The sequence below is a fragment of the Kryptolebias marmoratus genome, linkage group LG1 (genome assembly GCF_001649575.2).
Source record: "Kryptolebias marmoratus isolate JLee-2015 linkage group LG1, ASM164957v2, whole genome shotgun sequence".
Taxonomy (NCBI): Eukaryota; Metazoa; Chordata; class Actinopteri; order Cyprinodontiformes; family Rivulidae; genus Kryptolebias; species Kryptolebias marmoratus.
The window spans coordinates 19263688-19287633 of record NC_051430.1 but is presented as its reverse complement, the minus strand read 5'-3'; the positions used below and the strand labels follow the sequence as shown (position 1 = coordinate 19287633).

Here is a 23946-nt window from a genome sequence, read left to right as displayed (position 1 = left end):
TCAAAAAAACATTATTCTGGTTGAAATCTGCTTCAGCGTATTTCTTCTACTTTTGTTTTCTTGGGTTACTTTTAGTTTTTAAATACTGTTCTTCTGCTATTAGCTAGCATTTTGCTACTTTTAGCTTTTGTGCTAATTTTGGCTATCATACTTTTACCTAGTCGTTTGCTACTTTTAGCTTTTACCTAGTATTTTTGCTACTTTTAACTTCTAGCTATCAGCCTACTACTTTCAGACAGCCTTTTATTACTTTTAGCTTTAAGCTGTCTTTTTGCCACTTTTAGCTTTTAGCTGTTTTGCTACCTTTAGGCAGCCTTTTGCAACATTTTGGCCTTGAACTACTTTTAGTTTCTAATTAGCTACTGTTAATCTACCTTTAACTTTCTTTCTACCTCTTTGAGCTTTTAGCTACCATTCTGCTCCATTTAGCCATACTTTTGCCACTTTCAGTTAGCCTTTTGCTCTGTTTAGCTTTAAGCTAGTGTGCTGCTTCTTTTAGCTTTAGCATCTCAGTTTCAGCTTTTTTACCAGATTTCAGTAAAGTCCCTTAGCCAATGACTTATATACTATAAGTATATAAGTAGAAGTAAAGTAATAAGTCCTTAGTCTTCAGTGTTCACACAGGAAATGCAGGTAAATGATGTGTTCACTGACATCATGTAAAAACAGGAACAAATCCGTGATTGTCAGTTTATTAATCAACAGAATTAAAACAAAGATCTGATGTTAATTATTAGGCAGATAATTAACATCAGATCTGTCCCCTGACTTCAGGTGAATTTCCGGGTTTATGTCCTCGCTGCCTGACAGATTTCAAACCCACGTTCAGACTCGGGATTATCGGACAAATAATCCCGGCGCGTTCAGGGTTTTCACTGACATGGCGACACTGGACCTGACACGAGAGAAGCGCGCGGAGGAGGGGAGACAACGACCTGCCCAATTGGACCTGCCTGTAGGTGGATGCAGAGGACGCGCTGATGATGATGAGGAGGATGATGATGAGTGTTTACCCCACCTTCTGGGGGAGGATCCCTCCACGTGACGTCAGCAGCCGCTGCCTTTCCTCTTCCTTCAGCCGCGGCGCATCAGCAGTAATGAGGCTCGGAGATGTCCGTGACCCGCTCCCAGTCAGCCGCAGATAGAAGCTCGAACCGAGGCGCTCCCTCCTCATCCGGACCTCCTTCTTGTTCTTGTTGTTGTTGAGAGGAGGGAGACCATCCCGCGCTGAGCTGGGAGGATGAACAGCATTCACACCCGGGTGAAGAGCCGCAGGACCGAGGCGCACCTCGGAGCGGAGCGGGATCATTTCGACAAGCAGCAGGTAAAGATGAGCCGGAGACTGGACCGGCTCGGTTCTGACCGAGGAGAGGAAGAGGAGAGGAAGAGGAGAGGAGGAGAGGGGGAGAACCGGACCTGCGGGGGCTTTAACGCATAGGCCAACATTAAGAGATATTAAATGATTAATCAGGGCCTGAAAAAATAATTTACCTGAAGGCAGAATGACATAATTCCTTATTCAACAAACCTGCAACTTTATTTAAATTTAGTTCAGACGCCTTTCAGTGTAAAACTGCGGTTTAAAATGTTTTTATTTTTTTAATGAAACATCTTTGACATGAAGCCTGAAAGTCGCCATTCATTCCTTACTTTCTGGTCCTTCCTGTTTGACCACCTTTCCTCCATTACAGGCATCTCTGTTTCAAAGCCTCCTGCTTGGACTGAACACTTGGTTTGTCTTGTCATCAGTTCTCTTTCTGTCACAGGACAGGTGCTTGTGTGATCTGGTGAGGTCGCTTCACTCCAGTTTAACCAGAAGCTGTGAAACTTAAAACTCTTTTTTTTGTTTGTTTACATTTTTGGAGCAGTAAGTCATCCTGGGAGCCAGTAAAGCCTTCTCCCCAGAGTGACTGAGAGACATGAGATTCACACCAGGTTGAGTAACAAAGCAAACTGTGGAGCAGTCTGCCTTGCCTGGCCGGGTGTTATTTGTTATCTGGAATGGGCCGAGCCTTTCGCTCTGCTGGGCGTACCTTTCTGTAAATGGTTTATTTGCCTTTGAATCACAGGCAGGGAGAGGTGGATCTGAGGTGCTCAAACCGCCGCTGAGGCATTTCTGCTTTAAAAAAAAAAAACAACAAGACGCATCAGTCATCGGTTGGCGCTTGGCGTGTGCGTCTCGGATGACTCTCAGCTACCACCACACCAACTCCCAGCTCAGTGTCTGTAAAATTGTTGCCAATTTTTGTGGTTGCTTAGCTGTGGCGGCCATCTTGAATTAGACTGAGCCCAAATGTAGTTCTGTTGTACAGGTCCTTCCAGTGATTACTTCCTGATTGTTTCATTAAAATCTCTCCCCTGGCTCGTGTAGGTAACACTACAAACACACAAATATTATTCCTTCTGACTTATGATGGCGGGCAGTTAAAATAACAAGGTGTTCACAACAGTATAAATGTAAAACAGGACAGTAAAACACGAGAGGAGGCTATTTGTACAACTCTTTGACAGGTTTTTAGTCAAAACAAAGTTTATTCTACGCTGCAATAAGACACGTCTGTTGAGCAATCCTAAGATAGCAGCAGCCGTTTGTGCAGCTAATTAAAACCTGTTCCACAGCTGGAGGAGGAAAGTTTAGCAGTCACGCCTGTCACTTTATCTGACTGCAGTCAGATAAACTCAGGATGAACTGGTTCCCGTAGCATAAGAATAGCAGGATGACGCCGACAAAATGACACCTTTTATCACCGTTTTCATGTTAGTTTTCAGGCTAAAAGTGTCTCGGGGCTGTTATCAAACTAACCGCTTTCGTACTCGGCCTCGAAACTTAACACAGAAGAAGTATTGTGCGCGTGGTTTGGTTGAACACCAAAAAATACAAAACAAAACTGCAGAGATCTATTAAATTTACAAAGAAAAAAGGTGACTATCAGAGTTGCCGGTGACTCAGATCTGAAACCTAATGTGGTGGGGAAACAAACAGGATGGAGCCATAAAAGGAAATCTTAGTAATTTGCCAGTTATTCTTCTGCTAAAATAATCTGTTTGTGGCAGCGCCGTATGTGACTATTAACATTTTAACACCTGTAGTCGAAGATTTCCGCCTTGTCATCTTGGGATCAAACATAGACAGGAGGTTGGTGATATAAATATGAAATCTGAATGGCGTAAAAAAAAAAGATCTTAAACTACTTAATTGTGTTTTGAGGCTCTCAGTTTCAGAATGAGTTGATTTATTAACTGACAACTTAATGACTTGAAGGTGAGATTTAATGTCTTTGTGTTTTCTGAGAAAATGCGCCACTGTTTGAATAAGGAGGCACATTTTGTAGAGGGGTTGTGATTTTAAATCGTGGTATTCCCACGGGACTGATTTAATTGGGTTTAACCCACTGTTGGTTTAGCAGATGAACAGCTAACATCAGTTTCCTGGCCTGGAGCGGATCAAAAGCTCAGATTCAGATGTGACAGGAAGTTCTCACTCTGTGGTTCCTGTGTACGTCTGCAGAGCTTTTCGCACACCCCGCTCGACCCTGCAGGACTGACGGCTCGACTGATCGTAGTTCTGCGCCCCCCATTTGTCAAGCACAGACGCAGTTTTCAAAGCAGGGGGTCAGTGTTAACGTTGGGGTGGCACAACCAAAACTAAACGACCGAACAGAATTTCAGGAGGTTTGAGTTATTTGAAAAAATACAGCAGTACAGGAGCTGAGGAATCACATTCTGATAGACACAGGTGTACTTTAGCTGTTTGTTTTAATTATTATTTACAGTCATTACTCACTGAGAACAGCGCAGACACTACTCAGCTTATTAAAGCCTGTCCTCTCCTACATTTATATTTATAAAAATGAGATATTATGCATTTAACCTCCTGAGTCCCTGCCTCCTAATACTGAGGACACTGGCTTTTAACAGGTTGTCCTTATTTGAGTTTTAATTTTAAATAAAATGAGGTTTCATTGTTTAACTCCTAACTGCTCAAGAACAGTGTTTGTTCTTTTACGTTTATGAAGTTCTACTAATCCTAATTAAATAGGGGGCCAGGTTGTTAGGGGTAACCCTTGTTTTACCTCCCTAGTGTCGCCCCTGTACTGAGGTGAAACAGGAGAATTGAAGTTGATCTGTTTTTAGATCCATGAAACATTACAGAGCTGAAACTGGATTACCTGCATGGGACAGAGGTGGTTTGACACCAAGGTGACGTGACACCATTATTATTTTTTAGGGAGGGGGGGTATATTAGGCCTGTTGTTTATGTGGTTAAAAAGGTTTGTCAGCTGCCTCGAAGTCTTAGCAAGTTCATTACTGAAACGCAGCAAAAGAAATGACCGGGAGGAGAATAAAGTCCATGAAAAAATTCTTTAACTTTAAAATATGAAACTGTTGGCTTTTTGCACTCTGCGTTTACAAACAGCGTAATCACAGTTGTTTAGAGAAATGCAAAACAGTTTTTTTTCCACCGCCGCGGTTCGACTCGGTGCTGATTAGCGAGTGGCAACGAGCAGGTGGTTTTCCTTCTTAAAAACCATAATTTTCTGTCCTGTGACACGAAAGCTGCACAAGGCGTGTTGTGTCTAACAAGTACGTGTTGCTTCAACTCACAGCATGCTGAGAATACTGAGAATATGGAGACAGGAGCTGGTTTTTTTGGCTTGTTTTCTTGTTAAAACGATGCTGCAGAGCCCTCTCTCTACTGCTCTCCTGAATGGATAACATGCAAATGAAGCTTAGAAGGAATCTGACATCCTGACTTGGGATTCAAATGACTCACAATAAGGTCTGACATTTCCACTGGTGTGCTGTACGGCTGATAGACAGATTTATTTGTAGCTTGTTAAACTGAAGGGTTTGTTGTGTAGGAGGGGGAGGACTTGTGCTGTTTTTTTTCCTGTTATAGAGTATTCTGGTTGCTGATTCATCCACTGGCTTGACTGAAACTCCTCTGCTGCTCGTCACTCTCGTCCCCGCCGTATCTGCTTTTTATTTTGACCTCGGCATCAAGGTGAAATATCTCTGAGTCCTGTGTGTTTGTACTGTCGTGTTTGCTTTCCTTCGCTTCGGTTGCCTGAGTGAGCGCCCATGAGGGAGTCCGTGATAAACACGGCTTCTGAGTGGGAGTAAAAAGTGACTAAAAATGCCGTGGTTAATGAAACACTCAGGTTTTTGGTTATTCCTTGTGGGATTTTGTGTCCGCTCCCGTCCACAGATTAAATAAAATTTAACTTGGTTAGCTTTAACTTCTATAGCTAAGTGTGTCTCTGCAAAAAAAAAAATCCAAAAAAAACGTGCTCATAAGAAAAGTTATTTCAAAGTTAAACAGTACCTTTCATATAGAATACCAAATAGATTATTTACCAAACATGTGCTCACGATATGCATAACATCCTTGTGTTTTTACTCACAATAATAGTTTTACGTGTGCAATCTTAGTTGTGCATCTGTGGAGATTTTGAATATGAATATCATGCGCTCCTCATCAGCTCACTGACTGCTGAAGAACAATTTATCTGTTGTTGCATGATTTAATGTAATATACAGAACCTCATTGGCCATAAAAGCACATTTTCAACCCAATAAGACATCATAACCTTCATGCTTGTGAGTTTTTAGTTTGTTCAGTACTGCAGGGGTGATAAAGTAACATTCTCCTTTTTAGGGTGAACTTTTTTTAAGGAGAAATATACATTTTTAGCATTTTGCTCATCCCTATAGCTGCCTTCAAAGCAACATTTTTCTTTGTTTGAAGTCAATGATGGACGCAGTGACAGTTTGTATAGGAGTACAGATATTTTATGCATGTGTGGCTTATGGTCTTACAGAGGGCTTGTATTTTATAAATTAAGTGTCCTTTCGGTTTAGACGGTGGAGCAGAGGAAAACGAGCCATCCTGCGTTGACGTGGGACGAGCTGGCGTCGTTTGGTCGGGAAAGGGACACAAAATCTGGCTCTGAAGAGAGCGAATCCACACAGTCCCTGCGAAATATTAAGCTGAATCTATTTTTGATTGCTTGTATAAATATCTGCAATCACTGCAAATGGAGTGGAGGATATTTAACCCTTCAGTGCACTTCTCAGTTTGTTGATTGGCTTTCTACAGTCGATGCATGATCCAGATGAATTGTGACTCTCGCTAACCTGAGCTTATAGGTGTTAGCCGTGTGACCTTGTCAGTCAGATCCCCTGCAGCAGACCGTCTGAATTAAGCAGATAAAGATCCGCAATAAGTGCTCTCACCTCGAGGCGTTATGTCCAGAGATGAGCAGCAGAGGAGTGGCGCTGATGTTTTGACTCGAACCGATGGACTGCCTGCTGAAACGCACAGATGACACGGTGAGCAGCCGTGGAGCCTCGTATATTAAAGCAGCTTACAGGGCTGCGCTGTGGTGTGTGTGGACTGTGGGGCGAGTGTGCTGCTGCACTAATGCTAGCTGCTGTTAGACCGTACGGGAGGATTTGTCCAGGCCTTCCCTGCTCGCCTCCCTTTGCCTGCTGGTCGAGGAGGATTTGCTGTCGTTTAAACCAGATGCTGACGGTGTTGGGCGCCACGCAGTTTTAGCAACATCTTTGACTCTTAGAACTGCTTTGTTAGAAAGTTCGGGTTTGATCTAACATGCATTTGACTGTGGGATACTGTAGGTGTCTGTGTGGGGAGGATTTTGTGGGGAAAAAAAAAGTATCATGTGCAAAACGAAGAATGTTACAGTTTTAATGAAATGATTACAGAAAAGTTGATGATTAATTGATTTAGATGGGAGGAAAGTAATTAATCAAAAACTAAAATTCTCTTATTCTAGCTGCTTAAATGTGAAAATGTATGCTTTAGTATCTGTTGTCTTGTAGACCAAATTAGAGAAAATAACTGCAGCCTCAGTAATCCCTTATTCTGAAGATAATCTGCTAGTTTGGGACCACCTTCCACTTTTCCTCTTGCATCGGATGTCCTCCCCGTCTCACTGCTTTTTGACCACGGGCCATGCTGAATGTACAATGAGAGTTTCCCTGTAGCTTCGCTGCTCAGCAGCCATCTGTTGGGGCTTCTGTGCCAGTCTCTGTATGCCAGAGTGCACCCCCCCCCATCCAACCCGATCTTCTACCCCAGCTGTCCGCCTTCCTCCCCCAACAAACCCCTCATTGTGGCACAAACCTTCCACGCCGGCCCCCTTCACGTGCCCTGTGTAAACGAGGGTCTCGGAGTTCATTTGAATCAGAAGGAGGCGGGGTGGGGGTGTCGGGGGGGAGTCTCTTATTAACCGGAGGACCTCGGTCTCAATCTGAACCTCAGTTTTCAGCCACAGTAACCTCTCTGTTCTTTCCAGGAGACCATGTATGTGTTGATGGTTGTGTGTTCATGTATCTAAGCTCCCAGGCCTCCAAATGTGTTAAAGCGAGTTTCATAGTTTGTTGTTGAATTAAGGCCTCTCCCAGTGATGTCAGCGTAGTTTCAAGCAGGACAAGGCAGGGATGATCCTGATGTCTACTTGTCAGAGTCACATGCTTATATTTAAAGAGCATTTTTTTTAAAGCTAGATTAAAAGAAGCCAAGATTGAACCGCAGTAATGCCTGAACTGTATTTAGGATTACTGTCTTGTGTAACACTGACATGAATGCCTTTGCCCTGAGTTGTGACTGAAGGCAGGGCAGCATTTAACTGAAGGTGACGTTGCAGAAGTTCAGTTTATACCGTCTCTCATCACGGAGCATTAAAATGTGTTTTGTATGAACCCAAAAGGCAACAGCAGGGTTTGATTTTTTGTTGTCATTTCGAATCATAAATCTTAATAGGTGGTTCGGTGTAAAACACAAGTAGAAGGAAAAAGAGATTCATTAACAAACCGTGTTAAATGATTGCAGTAGCTTAACTAAAGGTTTTTATTTGTATTTTAGAGGACTTTGTGGAGCTACACGTCTGGATTGTCTTTTTTTTTGTCTTCATATGAGTGAACTTTTAAACTTTGATATAAAAGTGAGAAACTGTGTAAGTGTTTTAGTAATTACAGGCCGGTAGTTTCTTTGGTTGCTCAAGACGATTGTCTTTTTAACCTGATTTTTGAAATAAGAATCCTCTTAATTCATGGCAGGGGTTACCTACATTTGATGGGGTTTTTATCAGTAGTATTATTTATGTTGTTTATATTTTTATTGGACATGGGACATAAGACATGAAATCTGGATCTTTATTGTGTTTCTGTAGAGCTTGAGCTTGGTTTTTGTTGTGAAATTGAAACTAAGTAAATAAACTGAATTCAATAGAATACCCTCAGCTGAGAAGTTCTGCTTTAAGACTAAAGCACTATTGGTCCAGAGATGGAGGTACTAGAATGGCCCCAAAGAGCAGATTTGAGCCTGTATTGGTGTTTACTGTACCTGAAGCAGATAAAAACCAGGAGGACACAGAGATCCTGAACATGTGTATCTATTTCTTTCTTCCTGGTCTTTCTCAGCAGAGCTGGTTTTACCTGCTGAACAGGTTGCAGAGCAGCCTGTTTTGTCTTAACATGACGCAGAGTCGCTCTTCCTCTCCAGTTCATTATCTACATAACACTTAGAGGTGTCACCAGTTTTAAATGACTTTACTGGCTCTGTATTTCTGTATCTCTAACATGTCGACTCTCTAATCATTTGTCGCTGGGGTCCTAATGTTAGTCTATGTTTACATTATTAAAATAGACTGTAATTATCCTTCAGTTATTCAGATTTGTGGTCAGCTGAGTCCATTTGCACAATTATATGTACAGCTGACAGCATCATTATTTTTTCTTTCATTGTAAAACAAACTTCTTGTGAGAGTTTTAATAAAATGTTTAAATTGGTTCTTGGGATATTTTCCAAATGGATACACACACATGCACACACACAATTACAGTAAATGGTAGCTTGCTTTTTATAGCAATAGGTAATAATAATTGGACAGAAAAAGGCACTACTGTCATTACTCTATATTCGATGTTTTCAGCACGTGTATTTTAAAATGGACACCCTGCTCTCTATTTTTACCCTGACCACCTGATGTGTCATTTTAACAGGAAAAAAAAACATTCACAAAAACTCTTAAAATGGGTTTAAATGACACAGAACATATCCCAGAAATGGCATGCGTTGTCATGAGAACATGGTTTTTGAGGCGTGTTTTCTCAGCCCTACAGCTGATTGTTGTGTCGATAAAGACTGAAGATATTCAGTAACTGGCCTTAACGTTTTTTTTTGTTTGTTTCTATCTTTCTTTTTTAGCTCAGCAGTATCAGCAAAGCCATCACCTCCACAGAGACGCCTGTGAAGGAGAAGCATGCCCGACGTATCCTTTTTTAAAATTTCTTTTACTTTGCAAGGATTTTTGAAACGATCATCCAGTTGCACACAGTTTCATAAAAAGGTGGGTTTATATTGTTTAATATGTTTTTGACAAGAATATAAAAGAGAATTATGACAGATGTAAAAGAAAAAGGCTCAGAATCATTTATAAGCAAATCTTTTACATCCTTTGACCAGAGGCTAATGAAGCTGTTTAAATTTGATCTTCTGGTTGAGTTTAGGACGACTGCACTTTTCCTCCTATAGTAAACTGGGATTTGTTGCGATTAAAGACTTGTTTAAGCTTATTTATTATTATAGGAGTTGAAACTGGTTGTTAGTTGTTTAAAGCTGTGATTCTTCACTTATTCCAGTCGTGATCCCTTTGAATGTCCCTACGGAGTAAACTCTAAGTGGCAATAAAACACTGTTAGGATAAATTACAGGAAGCCAGCTGGGGTTTAAACCCACTGATGTGGTTTAACTTGCTCTGTGGGTCGATATGTGCTGCAGAAATTAAAGATGAAACTCAGAAACAGCCATAAACACGTTATCTTATTGAGCTGGACTAATCAGATGTTTATGAATGCAACATTTCCTAAAAGTAGTTAAAAGAGGCATTTTAGTTGTAACCATTAACAGATATAAATTATTGGACAGGCTGGCAAAATACAAATGCTAGTTAAAATGATCTGTAGCTTTGGTTTGTTTCATAGCATACAACCACACCAAACGTTTAACCCATCTCAGTTAAGCTGCTGTCCTGTTGGAGGTTTTGGTTTTCCTCCTTAATGATGAGAACAGGAATCATCCTGGGCACGCACCGGGAGAAGGGAGCCTACACCTTCTGGTCTTATTCTCTGGGTTTCCCTCTGGCCAGCAGCTCCATCCTGTGCTGGAAGTTCTGCCACGTGCTGCACAAAGTCCTGCGAGACGGCCACCGCAATGTAAGGAACCGAGAGCAGCCGTCTCATTCTCCTTATCCTCCGAAAAGCAACAGCCTCAAACATGAGGGAACAATATGAGCACAAACCGAAAAACTCAAACATGTAGGACATCAATCTGTACTAGGAGGTTTTATATAAAAGGAAAATGCAAACATGATTAGGAAATTTGCATTTTCTGTGAAAACACAGCGTGAATGCTGAGCACTGAATGACTGATAAATCTTGTTGAATTATAATTACTGATGGGAAGCTGAAACTAAGTTGTTAAAACAAGCAGAATGAAAGCTGAAAGAATCTTTTTTTTTTTGAAAGAATCAGAACAGATGCTCAATCAGAAAACAAACAAAATTCAGCAGAATGGTGAAAAACTAAAACAAGCAAAACAGTAGCTAAAAAGTAAAATGGTAGCCAAAAGCTAAAATCTAAAGCAAGAATCTAAGATAACAAAACTGTAGCTAAAAGCTAAAAGAAGCAAAAGAAGACAGAACTAGAGCACGTATGCAGAAGCAGATTTTAAGGAGAACAATGTTTAGAAGAAATCGAAGAGCTCCTGATGTATTTCTGCAGGGAGAATTTTTGTAAATAAAGTATTATTTTGAAAAGAATGATATCTCATTTGACTGGTAAAATAGCACAAAGTATACTGCAGTAGTTTGATGGTATGGAAGAAACTATAAACAGGAAAACAGAGTCAGTAAAGCTGACCGAGCATTCACACGATTAAGGCTTTTTGAGCTGCTTTTGAATGTAATGATTTATGTATCATCTGAAGTTTGATTTGAGCTTTTTATCCACCCTTCACAGGTTCTGCAGGACTGTATGAGACATCACAGCTCTCTAGTTGAAGTTGGAAAACTGTGGGTAGGTCCCTGCGTTGTCTTTTTTTTTAAAATTGTAATTAAATTGATTACAAAAGCTTATTGTTGTTTCTGCTCCTGTGGTTTTCAGGGCCACCTTCATGACAAGTATGGACAGCTGGTGGGTTTGTACACCAAGCTGCTCTGCAAAAAACTGGAGTTTCATTCGAAGGTAAATGTGTTTGAAGTCGCTTGTCGCCTGTGAGTAATGCAGTGAAACCTTTCTAAGTTCAAACCTCGAACTTTGCATCAATGCAGTACACAGACATCCCACCAAACCTGGAGGTCAAAGATGAAGTCCTGGAGCGGACTGCGGGAACGGATGTTAATAATGTGTAAGTGTCAGAACACTGCAGAAAAGTAACAGTTAATTAATTAATCCCAATAAACTGTGCTTGTTAGCACAACGAGCCTGGTTTCTTTCAGGTTTCAGAGGGTCAGGTGTGTCTCGGCGGGGCCTTTGTTTCTGTCTAACGGAGGTATCGCCTTGTCCTGCAGGTTCCAGCTCACCGTGGAGGTGTTTGATTACATGGACCTAGAGCTGCGGCTGGCCGAGACAGGTGAAAGCAAAAACTCCTCCCACCTTTTACCCCCATCCTGCCGTTCCAAGCAGGAGAAACCTGAGCTACAGGCGAGGACTGCTGCCGGCAGACATTATCTATTTGTGCGCAAACAAGAGCCGATCCAAAAGGCGTTACTGTGAGGGGCCTGTTTTGGTGACTGGGTTTAGTTTGAACTCCACCTTGACTGCTTTTGTTTGTTGCTTTGCTGATGAGGAAATGCCTGCAGTGGGAAGTCATTAGTGATTTCCTCCTATTTTGCTGTAATGACGTGTTCCTCCCAGGCCTGCAGGGTGAAGGCTCAGGATCACAGCTACAGAAACAAAATTTGCAACCTTGTTGTGAATGATATTTAGTGACATTCTCAGCTTAAGTTCAAGATTTTCAATTTATAAATATGAAAACAGAAAGTAGTGTTGTTATCAGTGCAGTTGGTTGTCATCATTTAAAAGGACTTGACATGTTTCAGCTTCTTAACAGCACTTCAAATCCTGCACGGAAACTAAAAAATTTATCCATGAATGTTAGATAAATGGCAGATGACTCACATCACAGATACTTAAACGTGCCCGTTATGCCTGGCTTGGATTCTTCCTGCAGTGTTACGTCAGCTGAACTCGTCCATCGCCGTCACCAGCCTCACGTCAGGCCAGTGTCGCCTGGCTCCGCTCATCCAGGTGGTCCAGGACTGCAGTCAGCTCTACCACTTCAAAGTCAAGCTGCTTTTCAAGCTGCATGCCTGTAAGAGCCACAACCTTGGAGAATATTTTCATTCTTTAGTCACTGAAAAACTCAAGTATCTATTTTCCCCTTTTTTATGTGAATCTAAAATTGCCTAACATTTTCAGGTCTCCCTCCCGATACCTTACAAGGACACCGCGATCGTTTCCGCGAGCAGTTCAACAGGTGAGTCGTCGATTTAAAGCGTGAATGCATCAGTTTTCTTTTTTTAACCAGTGGAAGTTTGCATCAGAATCCTTCCCCTCTTAACCACATCATCTCATCCCCACACCTTTTGTCAGTGTGTTACCGGCGTGTTTTGTATTATTCTCATGGCCTTCATGGTTCAGAGAAAGTCCTTCACAGGTTAATCTTCACAGACTGCCATTTGAAGTGTCTAACATTCCTTGTGACTTTGTGGCATAGTTTATTTTCTACCAGCAGTATGACAAAGAAAACCCATTTATGATTTATAATTAAATAGTCATTACTGTCACTATAGTGCAGTATTTTGAGCATTGGTCTGAGGTGAATATTAGACAAAGTTTAACTTGTTTTCCTTTCTTGCAACAGCCTTAAGACCTTCTTCAGCAGGGCCAGAGAGATGGTGTACTTCAAGAGACTGATCCAGATCCCCAGGCTGCCTGATGTAAGAACAGAACCAGAGTGCTGCTGGTTTATTATTTACCCAATACCACTACTTTGTGATCCGCTCAATGTTAATCTAACTGTTTTGGCCACCATTTTTTTTTGGTTTTCGTTGTACCCGATTTTGATGGTATGGTGTTGCTGGTTTTAATGCCTAACGTTCGTCCGACTCCCTCAGTCTCCACCTAACTTCCTCCACGCCGCTGCACTGGCCAAACACGTGAAGCCAGTGGTGGTCATCCCCGACGACTATGAACCAGAGCAGCAAGACGACGATGACGATGAGCCTGAGCCGCTCATCGAGGTCAGCGACGCCGCGGCATCCAACATCCAGGCGCAGCCGCAGGTTCGACACACCGAACACAGATGCACAGAAGTAATGGCCCAATCTCTGTTGTCTAAACGTCTTGTTGTATATTTTTATTCAGCAAGTGGACATATTCGATCAGACGTTTGGACCTCCAAACGGAGGCTTTGACGACAGGTAAGCGTTATGTTTTTCCACACGTTGAGTTGTTTGGTTTTTGAGTGGGAGCACAGTGTGATGGTGGGCTTTCTGTCCGGCAGGGATCTGCAGATTGACACCCTGAAGTCGGACCTTGAGCTGGTGAGAGCAGAGCTGGAGAGAGTCAAAGCAGAGGTAAGGACTTCTGTGTGTCTTGACGCTTAACTGTCAGGGTTTTTTTTTTTTTCTGTTTGTGTGGCAACAAAAGGCATGTTGATCTGTGTGTGAAGGAATCTGGGTCACACCGCTCCTGAACATGTAGAATGTGCCAAGTAGCTTCCGAATAGGAGGTGATGAGAGTCCACTTGATGTAAAAAGATCTGGAGTCGAGCAAGATTTAGATATGAACTAAATGAAAGGCCTAGCATTCTTTGAAGGAATGCATATCACCCGCCGCCTTTCAGGCCAGAGTTTGGCTAAAATCCTTTTTATGTTGAGAAAAGATGGCGCTATAGCCATTTTGGTTATACCTCGCTCATAATGTTATTTTTAATCTCATGCGAGATCCGGGGCGATCTGTTAGTACTTGAAGTATGTGTTGTGGAAAATTCTCAGCTACTACCACACCAAATTTTAGCTTGGTATCTATAAAATTGACTGAGGTTTAGCCATTTTTGTGTTTGGTAAGATTGCTTTGCTGTGGTGGCCATCTTGAATTGGGTTGGCTCCAAAAGTTATTCCGTTTTAGATGTTCATCCAGTGATTAGTTTCTGAAAGTTTCATTAACATCTCTTCAGTGATTCATGAGATGTTTCGACAAATGAACGCAGACATGGGAAAAAACATTATCACGTTCGCCTTATCCTTTGGCAGCAAGTGATAATGAAGTAGACTTTAAGAATATATTATATAGTAAAATAAACAATCTGCATGTACACTTATCTCTGACTTTTGCACACCTGAAGGCTCAGCGCTACGTCACACAGCTGAAGTCCCAAATCAACAGTTTGGAGGCAGAATTAGAGGAGCAGCGTGTGCAGAAACAGCGTGCTCTCGTGGAAAATGAGCAGCTGCGTATGGAGCTGGAGATGACTCGACGCCGGAACGCAGAACACGAGAGCTTACAGTCCACCTTCATCGAGGCAGAGAGTAAGACCTGCTGCAGTCTCAGATTTTGTTCAGAAACGGCAGAATGAGGCTCTCATCACGTCTCTCGTGTGGTTTCAGAACGGGCCCAGGCCACGGAGCAGCGGTACAACAAGCTGAAAGAGAAGCACACAGAGCTGGTGGGCAGCCACGCTGAACTGCTCCGCAAGGTACACACTCCAGACCGGCCCAGAGATGTCTGCTTTCACTTCTCTGTCAGCACCTGGCCTTAAATGTGTTAATGTGCTAACAGAGTGCAGACACTGTGAAGATGCTGTCAGTGACCCAGCAGACCCAGGAGGAGGTGGAGAGGACCAAACAGCAGCTGTCCTTCGAGGTGGAACGGATAAAGCAGGAGGCCGAATTGAAGGTTGGTTTTGAGTCGCTGGAGCACGGTGTGAGTGGATGTGAGTTATAGATTTATAACAAACCAAGCTGCTGTTTCTGTAGTTGGAGGAGCAGAAATTTGAGATGGAGAGGCTGAGAAGAGAAGCGCAGGAGAGGATGGCAGAGGTGACTCGTATCAAGGCGACTCTTCAGAGCAGCGAGACGGTGAGCATGCATCTGCTAATTCAGCTTCATTTAGTAATCACAGTTCTCTCTGTTTGAGCCATTTCTGAATGGACTTTCCCTCCATCTGCCTCTTCTGGCTTCTCTCATCGCTCTTGTGTGTCTCTTTTTTTTTTGTGTGTGTGTTTTTTGTTTTCTTTTGCCAGACGTCGGAGCAAATGAACAGCTCGATGACAGCTCTGCAGGCGGAGAAGGAGCGATTGTTGCGATCCGTGAGCGAGAAGGAGGCGGAGCTGTCGTCTCTGCGGCAGGCGTCGCAGCTGCAGGAGTCGTCACTTCAGCAGGAGCGAGACCGGAGCAGCAGGGAGCTGGGGGAGCTGCAGAGCAAACTGAAGGAGAAGGTCAGTCCGGACAGAGGAGCCCAACTCTGCACTGCAAACATTTGTCTCCTCTCTGTATTAGTTTGGATCTAGCTCCTGCCGGATCACAAACAAAAGTTTTGAGCAAGTTGAATTAAGAAACTCTAAATGTGAAATAATTCAGTTGCATAGATTAAATGCTTCGCATGGGAAAGTTTCCTCACTTTAGACAAATAAATGGACACTTGAGGAATTTAATGTAGTTTGCAGCATCTGATTCTGCAGTCATAAAAGCTGTAAAGAGTATTTCACAAGCATCTCATGAAAACAGCTCAGCCTGAAGAAAGCCTTTCTGACAGAAGGGTCAATCGTTGTAGAGTGGCCAAATAAAGAGTCCTCGACATAAAGCATCCGTGCTTCAACCCTTTAAATTGACTCAAAGAAAGATGCTTGTTGTTTTTCAAGAACCGTAAAGCAGAAGAACCATATTTCATCCTGGTTTACAGCATTTTTCTCATGTCACAACGCTCGTGCAAGGAAAGTTTCACAATAAATTTATACCATATCAGGTATGGCATATGTGTATAATAAATAATTTCTTGTAAACAACTTGAATTTTTTTATTGTACCATTCTTCTGAGGATAAATGACATCACTTTCGATCAATTATATTTCCACTTGAAGCTATCCTAAAGAGATAGTTCAGATCTTTTGAAGTATGGTTCAGTCGGAAGGTTATGAACAGTTAATATCTTACCTGTTGTAGGTAGCTTTTTGTACAGCCTCAGTTTGGTTTCTGACCAGCTTTGAGTTCAAGGAAACGCTATTTTATAAACCTTTACACTGCCATGAATTTCACATTTCATGGGTTTTTACAAAAAAGTATGTATTTATTTTCAAGGCCAAGTAGCAACAGCAGCAGCTAGCTGTAGCATTTTCAGCCTGACACACTTTGCACCACAATATTTCTGATGGAATAAGAGTGTAATGTGAGCTTGACTTCAGTGTAAAAGTTTATAAAATAGCTTGAACCACTATAAAACTCTTGAGTCTGGAGTTGTCTTGAAATGGCAGCAATCCAATTTGGTTACCATAAATCTTTCCTGTAACAAACCATCAAACTCCAACAAAATGTCTCAGTTTAAAGCTTTTTTTTTGTTTGATTCTTTTTTTTTTTCAGTTTTAAGGATCATTTGCACAGCCTTAATGATTGCTTGTTAAATTTGCATCCTTCTCAGTCTGTTGTATTTTTGTCTGTTGCTGCAACAAAGAGATTTCCAGGCTGGAAATAAATCCATCTTGGCCTTACACAGACTAGCCATTATGTTTGTTTAGTCAGAGTTGAACTATTTCTCCAAACTGAGGTTGCTCAAAAAGCTATTCACAACAGCTTAAATATTAATTGTTCATAACCTTCCCACAGAACCCTGATTCAAAAGAAATATTGTTTTAAATCCACTTGAAGTCAACATTTTCTTATATTTGAACATAAAATGATGCTATACATTATAGTTAATTCTAAATATTCTGACTTGGAGTGTAAAAAAGTAACATTGTGGACATTTGTAGGCATGTCAGGAGCTACAGCAGGAGTTGGACTCTGTAAGATCGGCGAGCCATGACGCCTTTCTTTACAGCCTAATGAATTTCAAGCGTAACTGGTTTTTTTTTTTTGTAATGCTGTAACTTGAGGCAGACAGGAAACGTCAGTGTGAAATGTAGATGTTCCGTGATATTTTCTAAACAGCCTTATCCTAAACATCAGCTGACAATGTTCAAATGCCTCGTTTGGCCGGCATCCAACAGGAAGCCGATCACGAGCAGCGACATGCACAGCAGGTCGAACTCATCATGGTGATGTCTGCAAAATGCAAAACATCACAGAGCCACACATTTTACAATAATACACCTATCATGGACAAATATATGAATATCCATGTTTATATGTTCTGTTGTGTGTGTGTGTGTTTTTGTGGACCGGCATATAGTCTAGCCAGGAAGAGCTGATGAAGAAGAAGCTTCTGGATGAGCAGTTTGCTCTGCTTCAAGGCACCATAACAGAAGCTGAGAACATCATCCAAGATGCTGTGGCCAAGCTGGATGATCCCCTCCACGTCCGCTGCACCAGCTCTCCAGGTCAGCTGATGCTGTTTCAAAAACAAAGAAAGCCAAAATGATGTCAGAATTGAGAAGCAAACAGCTAAATTTAGTCGTATTTGACGTGGCAGTGCATTCTATAAAGGAAGATTTTACCAACACCTTACAAAACAAAAGAATCTAATCAATCCTCTGGCTTTCTTTCAAACACAGATTACCTCATAAATCGGGCAGAAGCCACGCTGAGCTCCATCGACAAAGTGAAAAAGGGCCATGCAGATTATCTGCACGACATGGCGGGTGAGCTTCTTCAGCTCCTGAGTCGACTCGACCTCAAAACGCTGTCGGGTTTTCTAATGTGAGTCGATGCTTTCTTCCTTCGTGCTCTTGTAACCAGATGCTGGAGGGCTGCTGAGAGCTCTGACCCAGTTCTCCCACTTGGCTGCGGACACAATTGTTAACGGCAGCGCTACTGCACACATGGCGCCCACTGACCATGCAGACCGTAAGGAACACTTTCTTAAAAAAATATATAATTCTGAAATGACTTCATGTTCTGGACAAACTTTATTGACATGCAAAATAAAATTTTAGTTTTTTTTTAATGGACAGTTCATTGTTACTGAATAAAACGTGTAGAGATGTGGATGAAAGTGGATTTCTCCTTTTTTGCGTCCTTCCAGGACTGACAGAAAATTGCAGAGGTTGTGCCACACAGAGTCTGAATTACCTGAAGGACCTGAAGTCGAAGACCTCCCTCCAGAGGGCAGATCCAGGTTCTGTTCGCATAATTGTACAGAAGATCCTGCAGCTGGGCCAGGTGAGAGAAACTACTATCTCTGGAGGCTTTTGGGAAAAAGCATCTGCAAAAGCATCCTATTAAAAAAAAGGGAATGCCTAAAAAGAAAACACTTCCTGAATGTCGGGACTCATACCTGGCATGAACACGAATTCTTGGTGATCTGATCACATGTAGGCAGACTGTGACAAACCGGTTCACTTACAGCATTAAAAAGCATTTCAAGTGCTCAGTTGGGATCAGCTCTGATGTCCTGCTTCTACATTTAAATGAACAAATCTAAAATCTGACATACAGCCTGGTTTGAGCATTGAACCGGACACCATAAGGTCTGCTAGTGTTTCTGAATAATCCTTGGTTAAAACTGATGATATGGGAAGGATGTGATCGGCTTTTGTCACATTAATGTCCGTATTTATCTCTGACAGGATTTCAGGATGTCACTCTGTAATATAGTAATATGAGATTGCAGTAAAATTGTTTCCACAGTTGTGGTTTGTGCACATCAGCTAAATTAAGGCACACCACCTGAAGCTTTTAAACTCTCTGTGCTCAAATGTTAAGGAATGTGTTTAAACCTGTAACATTCAGGCTTCAGTTTCATCAGCTACATGTTTACACAGTAAACAAATATTCAACTGGATCAGTTTTAAAATCTTAACACAAACTGGTTTTTTTTCTGTCCAGGAACTGAGGCCGAAAGGAATGGACATCCGTCAGGAAGAACTGGGCGATATGGTCGACAAGGAAATGGCAGCAACGTCAGCAGCTATTGAAGAGGCCGTACGCAGAATTGATGTAAGTGTTTATATACTTTAATCTGTACAAATACTGCATTGTTGGTTCGATTACGTCATATTGAACAGTGTATTGTTTATAAATGATAATTATTTCATATGCATTTGAATTTAGGAAATGATGAATCAGGCACGAAAAGACACAACAGGAGTTAAACTGGAGGTCAATGAAAGGTTTGTTCTTTTTCAATCATTTTTAAATTTAGATCCATGAAAAACCTGTTTGTTTGTTACACCCCAAGCTGCAGGATTTAAAAATCTATTTAAAGTGCCCTGGTTAAATCTTTTTGAATATGTAAACAATATTTTAATATCAATCTTTCTTTTTTCCCAGAATCCTCAACAGTTGCACAGATTTGATGAAGGTAAAAGGATTTTTATCTCCTTTCAAATATTGTTCCAAAGGATCATAAATGATCCTGAACACTGTAAATTGTCTTCGATCGTGATGCTGCTGAATGTGGAAAGTTTTTCTTATTTTATCCTCCGCTCTCCCTCAGGCCATCCGCATGCTGATCATAGCATCCACAGACCTGCAGAAAGAGATTGTCGAGGGTGGGAGGGTGAGTCACGGCTCTTATTTCAAACCCAAAGTTGATGTTTTCTTCCATTATAAAAATATCTCATCTATCAATATTGTTTTTTTTTGTTTTTTTTGAAGGGTGCAGCCAGCATTAAGGAGTTTTATGCCCGAAACTCTCGCTGGACTGAGGGACTCATCTCTGCTGCCAAGGCTGTCGGATGGGGAGCCACGGAGTTGGTGTAAGTTCCTCTTCATCTTCCCGTTCAGTTGCTTTTTCGCAGTTACAGCTGCGCAGCAAAACGCAACAAGCACTAATCTGTAGATGGTCAAACGTTGTCGAGCATTTCAAGCATCCCAGTCAGCAGTCTTTGCGCAGAAGAGGGACTGAAGTGGTGTTATTTTACCTGCTTCCTTGCAGGGAGTCTGCTGATAAGGTGGTGCTGCACACGGGCAAATATGAGGAGTTGATTGTCTGCTCTCACGAAATCGCTGCAAGCACGGCACAGCTGGTCGCTGCGTCAAAGGTAACAGTCTGATATGTAAGAAAAATGGAGTTTACGACTGTTAAAGTGCATTAAAATAACTAATATTGCTGTATATTACTGCGCTGTTGGGATAAATTAAATGGTGGATATTGAAAAGTTAAGTTCTTTAGGGTGGGAATATTCTCTGTAAATTAACCAAATATTTGTTTGTGCGGAAACAGTTTGTTTTTATTATTATAATGTTCTTTTGTTTACCTCTTGTCACTCAGTTTTGTCGTGCTTTAAAACTTTAATCAGATTAATGGAGTTGGTTTGGCGTCTAAACTTGGTCTATTCCAGAAATCAGGTTTTACTGAATCCTGAACTCTGAGTTGTTGAATACAGAAAACGAAAAACATGTTTAGGGATTTTTAACAGCTGTTGGTTTTTAGTTTTTTAGTCAGCTCTGTGTGCGTTTAAGTATTGTGGAAGAATAGGTAATAAAAATAAATCAAATCCATCATCAAGGGCCCTTTACGTCTGATGGCTGTTTATCTTAAAGGAGTAAAGAAACTCAGCTGAATAGAAGAGCAACAGAGGGGTTTTTTCTTCTTTCTGAACTAGTAAGCCTAAAGCTTTTACTACTCCTGCTTTAACCAATCTGAACCCCTCTCCTTTGCCTTCAGGTTAAGGCTGATCGCAGCAGTAAGAAGCTGACGGTTCTCCAGCAGGCCTCCCGTCACGTCAACGAGATGGCTGCCAATGTGGTAGGCTCCACGAGGACCGGTCAGGAGAACCTGGATGAAAAAGGTGAGCGCAGTTTTATTAGCGTGAAAGACAATCTCAATCTTTGACAAACTTCTGTGTCAAAGTTTCTCGTGTTGTGTGTTTTGAATGAGCAGAAACCATGGACTTCTCGGGGATGTCTCTGATCAAGCTGAGAAAGGAAGAAATGGAGTCTCAGGTAAGTTGTGTGATCGTGAAGGATGATGTCAAACGATGCATGCGGGTGTGAACCTTACTTGAACTTTCACATTTCTTGGGCGTCTAATGAAATTAGTCTTTAACTGGTTTGACATGGACTTTGTCTTTCCAGGGGATTATTTTGACCGGGTTGAAGGAATTAAAGAGCCACATATTAAATTTAAAATGGCAACAGTATTCAACATAAACAAGCATCTATAAAAAAAATGCTTGCTTTATTTCTCATATTTGACAGCATGTAGCCAAACTTTGTTGCTGACCTTCCTATGTAGTTGCCTACAGTAAAAATGTGTAGGAAAACACTTTCATAGCTTCAATCTTCCTTTTCTGATAACTTTGTAGCACAGCTAGCAAGCTACAAACTATCATGCTTTATTGTGAGGTCCATTTGGGCTCAGAAGTCAACATTTCTGATTTCCAAATTTTAAAAAGTCAACTGGAATGCCTGGAAAGTCAAAATTCGGACTTGGAAAGATCTCAGAATTCCCAATCTCAAAATCCAATATGGCTGCATCAAGCATAAAACAGTAAATGGCTGCAGCAGACCTAATAAAAATGTTAAAGAAAAGTTTAATTCTATTTCAGTCTGAAACTTGGTGTTCGCTGCTTGAAATGGGAGAAACTAACTCGTGCCTCAAAAGTTATAAATAAAACGCAGTTTTATTTTGTTCCATTTGAGATCTTGAGGGCCAGATGGTCCACATGAGCCACTTCTGGTCATGTGACATAAGTTAAACTCATGGGGGGGATTAAAACAAAACATCTCAATGCTGCAGTGCTAGTCAGTGACCTCGTTATCTCCAATTCTCAGGTGAAGGTGCTGGAACTGGAAACTCAGCTGGAGAACGAGCGCCTGCGTTTGGGTGAACTGAGGAAGAAACACTACGACATGGCTGGAGTTCCCCCGGAGCAGATTTCTGAGGGGAACGGGGACACGTCCTCGCTGGTCCAATCGGGCCGTCTTCTCAACATGTCGCCAAAACCCAGCAAGCCTGCTCTCTCGAAGAAACCTGCATTGGCTCAGAAACCCAACATCCCACCCAAAAACCCAGTGAGTGCAGATTTTTAATGAATTAAGATTTAAATTAATGGTTTAACACGCTTGATTTTAGTTCACATACGACAGGAAGATACAGAATAGTTGTCCTTTTTTAATGCTACTGTATCAACAGAAAGTTAATGGATAAAATAAAACTTTAAGTGCTTACATTTTTTATTTGACTAACATTTCTCATGAAAAACACTCTTAATAAGTTGTGACTGCCTTTTACATAAGTACCTAAGCTCAACATAAAGCTGCCTAAGCTTCTACAGTAAGGTTTATGAAGAAAACAAAAAATGAAATGTGGCTTTTGAGTAATTTTTTTTTTTTTTTGCAGTTCAAGTAAAAGCTGGAGCAGAGGATGGGAAAGCTTCACGACAAGATGCCTGGATTTTGTGAACAGTTCCTTTAAGTTGCATGTCGACAATCTTGTGTGTCAACTTGCTTCTCGTTGTTTTGTTTTGTTTTGTTGTTTCTTACCAAAATGGCCCAGTAGCCAGGTTTTTATTATCATTTTCTGACCTTTTATGCCTACAGGGGTTATATTTTTGTCCCTCTTTTTTTTTCGTAACATAAACACACATTAAATGTGTAATTCTTTAAATTTTAATATCTAACATCAAGAATAAATATATATTCTCTTAGGTTGTTTTTAAATTATTGTTTTCTGAGTTACTATCTTTTTTTTATTTAAGTAGTTCTCCTCCTTTTTTTAAGAATACAGTCTTTAATTCTGACCAGAAATGCATACAGCATATGTTGTACTTGGAGGTCAACAGTTAGTTTCGATCATGTTTATGGCAGCCTTTTTGCACACCGTTTTGAACATTTTGTTGCTGAGCACATCACTCATTTTCTTCGTGTAAGCACGCCGTGCTGTTTTGCTTCTTTCATTGTAAATGGTGGTGAAGGAAACTGGGGAATCACTTAATGTGTGCACATGTTGCTGCAGAAGTTCGACATACCTCTAGCTTTGCCTTTGCGTGCAAAATAACTTCTTTTCTTAACTTGAGATTGTCTCGGAGGCCTTGAAATATATGTTACAAATGCATTAAAGAACACCTGTAAAGATGTACAGTCTGTATAGGAAGGTGCAACTGACTGCATTTATCTCTTGAATGTCCCTTTAAATGAGAACCAGGATATCATTTTACAGCATAAAGATAGATAGATTTAATGCTTGCACAAAAAGATATTGGATGTAGGTGTCCTTAGTTACCAAATGCTTATTTTAGACTGAAAATTAAAAAAATGTAGGGTAAGTTGGTAAACAATATCAAAGTTTTCAAGTCTCTTTTTGCCTTCAGTAGCCTTCCTTACAGGGTCTTACAATGCATCTTTTTGTCTTGTTTTTTTTTTCTGTCCCTCTGTGCAAAATGTCTTTATACTCTCAGATCTGTTAATATATTTTAGTAAAAATACTGGTGGTTTTTTCTTGTAAGAAGTGTAAATGTAAGACACAATAAATGTCTGATTTAATTTGCCACTGTGTCGCCTTTGTTTTAACAACCTTTTCGGTTTTTAAGGTATACTTTGATTAAAAATGATCAGTTATGGTTTGAAAAGGTAATATATAATAAGCCAGCTGCAGTACAATATAAGACAGTTGTCTATTTACAGCATGTATAAATCAGTACAGTAGTGATTAAAGCAACATTTCTAATAAGTAGTTTGTGTTCTTGCCTACATAGGACAACTTTAATACGTTGTAATTTTTTTAGAAGTATGGTAAAATATATATTTATGAATGCACGCC

At 41.0% G+C, this 23946-nt stretch overlaps 1 protein-coding gene across 1 annotated transcript; it reads left to right on the top strand.

The window, feature by feature from the left end:
* The first annotated feature begins 1067 nt into the window (after window positions 1-1067).
* On the top strand, window positions 1068-23674 carry hip1rb (huntingtin interacting protein 1 related b). Its single transcript, XM_017413965.3, has 32 exons — window positions 1068-1324; window positions 9233-9296; window positions 10097-10239; window positions 11044-11100; window positions 11188-11268; window positions 11355-11431; window positions 11595-11656; window positions 12257-12397; window positions 12505-12562; window positions 12950-13025; window positions 13203-13370; window positions 13453-13508; window positions 13592-13664; window positions 14435-14618; window positions 14697-14785; window positions 14869-14985; window positions 15066-15167; window positions 15332-15526; window positions 17473-17620; window positions 17795-17881; window positions 17979-18086; window positions 18265-18401; window positions 19068-19178; window positions 19293-19351; window positions 19512-19542; window positions 19678-19740; window positions 19839-19939; window positions 20119-20224; window positions 20851-20974; window positions 21067-21128; window positions 21960-22199; window positions 22528-23674. Exons 1-32 carry the CDS (start codon window positions 1241-1243, stop codon window positions 22534-22536), a joined length of 3213 nt encoding a protein of 1070 aa, XP_017269454.1. The 5' UTR covers window positions 1068-1240; the 3' UTR covers window positions 22537-23674.
* Window positions 23675-23946: the final 272 nt, after the last annotated feature.

What these genes read in the sequence shown, in the direction of transcription:
- hip1rb (XM_017413965.3), top strand. Translation starts at nt 1,241, where the DNA reads ATGAACAGCATTCACACCCGGGTGAAGAGCCGCAGGACCGAGGCGCAC. An exon ending in TGGAGAGAGTCAAAGCAGAG is followed by an intron (nt 13,665 to 14,434) that starts GTAAGGACTTCT and finishes GCACACCTGAAG; the next exon opens with GCTCAGCGCTACGTCACACA. An exon ending in GGAGAACCTGGATGAAAAAG is followed by an intron (nt 20,975 to 21,066) that starts GTGAGCGCAGTT and finishes TTGAATGAGCAG; the next exon opens with AAACCATGGACTTCTCGGGG.